The sequence below is a fragment of the Condylura cristata genome, unplaced genomic scaffold, assembly GCF_000260355.1.
Source record: "Condylura cristata isolate star-nosed mole 26May11 unplaced genomic scaffold, ConCri1.0 scaffold00011, whole genome shotgun sequence".
Lineage (NCBI taxonomy): Eukaryota > Metazoa > Chordata > Mammalia > Eulipotyphla > Talpidae > Condylura > Condylura cristata.
The window spans coordinates 37,370,475-37,376,172 of record NW_004567112.1 but is presented as its reverse complement, the minus strand read 5'-3'; the positions used below and the strand labels follow the sequence as shown (position 1 = coordinate 37,376,172).

The window sequence follows — 5,698 nt, the reverse complement described above, 5'->3', positions numbered from 1 at the left end:
AAAAAAAAAAAAAAAAAAGTCAGTGGCACCTGAAAGGAAAGTAATCTGTTATAGTTGGTTAGTGGTTTCCCATTTGGTCACATTCCAGGAAAAACTTTCTTTAAAAAAAAAAAAAAAGATTTATTTTACTTATTTTACTTATTTTACTTTATTTATGCATTCAAGAACTGGAGTGCAGGTCAGAGGTTCAGGAAGTAAGAGGATTCACCAGAGACAGAGTTGGGAGCAGAACAGGCAGACCTACTGAAAAAACACTGCTGTGGGGAGCAGCGGACAAGACAGGAGAGGTCCTCTGGCCCATGTGGGTCACCTCCCTGGCTGGGGATCAGTGGTTGTGGTAGTAGCTTGATAGTGCTGAGACACTTTAACTGCTGCATCACCAGGAAGGCCCTATCCAGGAGAATTTCATCAGTAAATAACTGTTTCAGAATCTTCACAGGTTGAGATAAATGAAACTATTTGCCTCTTGGAGCTTAAAGGTATATGAAGCTCATATTCATAAAGGTATCTGAATCCATGTTTTTAATTTTCTTGTTATTATGGTGCATGCATGTGCCTAGTTTATCTGATACAGCATAGAAAAACAACTTATGAACTTCTCAGACCAGCCTATCTTCACAAGTGCAAGCCTGGAAAAAAGCCAGTTAGTCACATCAACTAACCTTATTAGTGGTTAGTTTAGGACAGAATATGGGTGATCATATATACTGAAGTGATCATAAAGTTTCCAAACAATTTATGAGCCCGGAAAAACCACCTTTCTCTGGTAAGAACTGGGGATTACCTGGCGGCACAGCGGCTTAAAGCACAGCACTAAGAAGCTAAAGCCACTTTAGCAATTGTTCAATCCCTGCCCTGGAGGTGATCCACATGGCGCAGCAGACCTCTCTTGACCCGCCTGCTGCTCCCCTCAGCAGTATTACTTCTCAGTCAACCTGTTCTGCACCCCACTCTGTCTCTGGTAAATCCTCTTACCACCCCTGCACCTCTGGCCTGTACCCCAGCTCTGTATGTATAAATAAATAAATCAATCTTAAAAAAACAAAAAAGAATTGGGAGTTATAGGGTCCTTTCTAGTGGTAAAAAAGGTTAAGTCTCAGCTCTATGAAGTTATCTGCAGCCAGTTTGACCCCAGGCCAGGGAGGTGACCCACATGGCCCAACAGACTCCTCTTGCCTCACCTGCTATTCCCCTCAGCAGTGTATTTCAATAGATCTGCCTGTTCTGCTCCCCACTGTCTCTGGTGAATCCGCTCACCTCCCCCCCATGCCTCTGGCCTATACCCTAGTTTTTGTATGCATAAATAATTTTTTTAATTAAAAATTGGGGATTATAAAACTTTTTAATAAAAAAAAAATAAAAAGGCCCTCCCTGGTGGCGCAGCGGGTTAAAGCACTGCACTGAGAAACTAAAGCCACTTCTGCATGAGTTCGATTCCCGCCTGCCCCGGAGGCGACCACATGGCGAGGCAGACCTCTCCTGACCGCCCACTGCTCCCCTCAGCAGTGTATTTTGTCGATCTGCCTGTTCTGCTCCCCACTCTGTCTCTGGTGAATCCTCTCACCCTCCGCATCTCTGGCCTGTACCCCAGTTCTGTACGAATAAATAAATAAATCTTTAAAAAAAATAAATAAATAAAATTGGGGATTATAGGCCCTCCCTGGTGGCGCAGTGGGTTAAAGCACAGCACTGAGAATCTAAAGCCGCTTCTGCATGAGTTCTATTCCCGCCTGCCCCGGAGGTGACCATATGGTGTGGCAGACCTTTTCTGACCCACCTGCTGCTCCCCTCAGCAGTGTACTTCGTCGATCTGCCTGTTCTGTTCCCCACTCTGTCTCTGGTGAAGCCTCTCACCGCCCCTGAGCCTCTGGCCTGTACCCCAGTTCTATATGCACAAATAAATAAATAAATCTTTAAAAAAAAAAATTGGGGATTATAAAACCAAGATGAACCTGCCTCAAGAATTTTCTCATCTAGAGAAGATATCAAATAGCAAACAAACACAAAACTGAAATATGCTGCAAAGAAAAATATAGAGGGTGTTATGAAAACATATAGAAGAATAACTTATGTGGTTAATAAGGGTAATGGAGTTAAAGTTTCCAGAAGGAAGGAGATTATAACTAAGTAAGAAGAGGAAAGATATTAAGGTAAAGGGGACAGCAGGTGTCAACATTCTCACACAGGAAAGAGAAGAGGTTATTTTATTTGAGGAACTCAAGAAAGCCAGTTGGGAGAGAGTGAAAAGACTGAAAAATGCAAGGCTAGTTGAGTCATATTCAAGATTTTGGCCATAACACTCATGGAACAGAATTCTATCTTCAATGTTAGGATGTTGATAGAGGACCCTCCCTGGTGGAGCAAGGGGTTAAAGCGCAGCATTATGAAGCTAGCCACAGTCACTGCAGCATAAGTTTAATCCCTGGACAGGGAGGTGACCTGCATGGTGTGGTAGACCTCTCCTGTCTTGCCTGCTGCTCCCCTCAGTAATGAATTTCATTCAATCCACCTGTTCTGTTCCCCACTCTGTCTCTGAAAAATCCTTTTACCACCCCGTACCTCTGGCCCCAGTTCTTGTATGCATAAATAAGTAAATCTTCTTTTTTAAAAAGATTTTGATAAAACTTAAAACAGAGGTAGTAAAATAAACACATCTGCCCTTTCCTGGGTGTGAGCAGTGATTGGGAGAAGAGCAAGAATCATTGTGGAGGATCAGTAAGTAGACTATTTAAAGTAATCCACAGAAGAGGCAGGGAGTGGCAGTAAAGAGTAAGTGGAGGTTTCAAAAGATATAAAAGAGGCAAAATCAAGAGGACAGGATGATACCCATAGAATAATGAAACAGATCCATAATTAGTCCCTAATGATTATAGAACATAAAACACTAAACTATGTTATCATTAGTAATCAGGCACTGCAGTAAGTATGGAATAAAGGAGTCAGCTCCCTGCTGTTTCCTGGACTTGCTTTCCAAGAAGTTATTAGGGTCTCACTCACTTGTAGAGTAGGCTGGGAGCCTTCACCGTACACCGGAAACCTTGCTGGGTCTGCACCACCTCATATGCATCACAGGGCTCTTCTGCACATTCCATGAAGCCTGCACAGAAACCATAAAATCTTTCTCAGAATTTCTGCTTCCCCACTGTCAGCTACTCCTGGGGTTGGGAAAAAAGCAATCAACATACAAAGAGAAGTGGGACACTTTACTTTGCAGAACACTGTTCTGATACTTTTTTAATAGCTCTTAGAAGAAAAATAAGGAATACAAACCACATGACTATTTTAAATCTCCCAGTCTTGAAATCTTGGGAAACTATCCTTAACATACCATTATTTAACTGTTTTCTCCCAGAAGTTAAAGCATAAAATGCTTGAAGCTTTTTTGGGTGATATAATTTAAATAACATAAAATTCATTCTCTTGAAAATGGATTACTCTGTGGTTTTATGGCCCAAATTAATTTCAGTGAATAAAGTAGGACAATACTGGAAAAAGTGACTCTATATAGCTGAAACATAGAGAAAAGAGGAGGGTGAAAAGGAAGAACTCAAAAACTGCAAGACAGAAAGGAAACAAGGAGAATTTAGGGAAAGACTAGCCTTCAAGGTTTAGGGCCCAGTAGAAAGAAAAAGGAAGTCAAGAAACTGAAAGGTTCTACTTAGGCAGTAAACCCAAGTCCAAGTTAATTAGCCTGAAAAAATTTATAATTCATGTCAAGTCTTAACTTATTTCTTAAAAATCACCCCTACATAGGAACAAAGTTCCTGTGCATTCCATAACATTAGTTATGCATTTGGAGCTCTCTGTATGACTGCAAAGGAGAGAAAAACAGCAACACAACAATAGCAACTAACATTGGGCATTGGCTAAATAAAATATTTTCATATTTTCATTTATTTCAAAATTTTATATACATGTATTATTTTGCAGCTTTATAAAGTAACTTAATTTTGCCACTGAATAGTAATGGTTAACAATCAGTTAACTAATTATCTCCCCCCCATTACATTTAAACATTTGTGCAAAGGTGAAGCATAAGTTCACTTATTAATCACTGCTACTGAGAATAAACACCTAATCCAATTCAAATTCATCAATACCTTAGGTATCAACACAAATGTAGCTTTAAAAAAGCCGAACATCTCAAATTTCACTGCTCAAACATTAACACATTGAAACAAAACAACAAGAATTGTTCTATTATATAAAGGACATTTTTCTTCTAATCTGATCAGACAACTAAGATCACCTTGATAGAAGTCCTCCTCCTCTTCTTCATGTTGGTAAGTCTGTTCTTGGATAGGATTCTTCCTGTAAACTCGTCCATCAATTTTTATAAGCTGTGGACGCATAACTTCCATGATATTTTCTTCAAATAATAAATATTCCAGTGAAATTCTGAAAAATAAATGATTACCTCACTTTTTGTCTTAATCAAAAATAAAAACTCTGTGGGCATTCCTGTGGTGCAAGGGCTTAAATCTCAGCACTATGAAGCTATTGGCAGCCACTGCAGTTCCAGTTCAATCGCCAGCTAAGAAGGTGACCCACATGGCACGGCAGACCCCTCCTGTCACATCCACTGCTCCCCTCAGCAGTGTGTTTCAGTAGATCCACCTGTTCTGCTCCTCACTTTGTCTCTGGTGAATCCTCTCACCCCCCACACCTCTGGCCTACACCTCACTCTTTTATGCATATATAAAACTTATTTTAAAAGATAAATAAAAACTCTATTGTATGGATTATTATGTAGACATGAAAAAACACAACTAGGCTTAAGTTCACTGTATTTCTCAAGCAAAAACTACCACTATTTTCCACTAGACTCTCCAAGTCAACTGCTGCATTTTTTAACTACACTATTCCAATTCCATTCCTGGTGCACTCCACAGTAATTTGTAAACTATTCAGCATTCAAGAAAAGAAGTGACTAAATGATGTTGATCCCTTTATATAAGCCCTATCAATGACTCTTAAAGGCCAGAGATCTCTTTATTACTTTACCCTAAAGGGAGTAAAATACAACTTTTTGTGTTTAGCTAACCATTTGCAAAATATCTCACCTTTTCCACCTAGCATGATTAAAATTTAAGAAAACTAGGGGTAGTTAAAACACAGCATGAGTGAGTCCCAAACTGCTGCCTATCAAACAGTTTAATATGACTTAGCCAACATGATTCTTCAGACCAATCACTCCTTCAGGAAGAAATCCAGTTTTTATAGGCCTCTGCCAAACAAACTGTACATCGCCCATTGAAAATCCAAGCTTCTAGTCACCACCAATGACTCAGTAATTCAGGAAACAAAGGTTCCTATGGGCTGGCTATGTTTGAGTTCATCCCACATTCCCACCACACAGGCTGGGTAGTTTGAAACTCAAATAAGCTCCCAAGAAAACGAAAAGATCCTTACTAATACTAAATACTCAGCAAGTCAGTCAGCCACTTTATTTATTATTTGGTAGTCTGCTTACAGAACCAAGGAGAGATGAACTGCTGTGAGAAATAAAAAGGCAGACTGGTAACTCTGCCCATCTCTGACTATGCAGATGCGTCTTTTTCTTCCTCCTTTTCCTAAAAAAATGGTCTTTTCAAAAGGTGAGAAGAGGGCCCTACGCGTTAAAGCACAGCACTATAAAGCAAACTCCAAAGCTTCAGCACCGGGGAGAAGACCCATATGGCATGGCAGACCTCTCCTG

The 5,698-nt window shown here is 40.1% G+C and overlaps 1 protein-coding gene across 4 annotated transcripts in view; it reads right to left on the bottom strand.

Moving 5' to 3' along the window:
* Positions 1–5,698, bottom strand: part of ASCC1 (activating signal cointegrator 1 complex subunit 1) — a 99,648-nt gene that overhangs the window by 92,653 nt on the left and 1,297 nt on the right. For all 4 annotated transcript variants that reach the window (XM_012723578.1, XM_012723575.1, XM_012723577.1 and 1 more), the window contains exons 2-3: positions 4,250–4,398; positions 2,998–3,097 (exon numbers count right to left, since the gene is read on the bottom strand). In XM_012723578.1, the coding sequence (XP_012579032.1) occupies positions 2,998–3,097; positions 4,250–4,361 (212 nt within the window). In that variant the 5' untranslated portion in view covers positions 4,362–4,398. The remainder of the gene's footprint in view (positions 1–2,997; positions 3,098–4,249; positions 4,399–5,698) is intronic.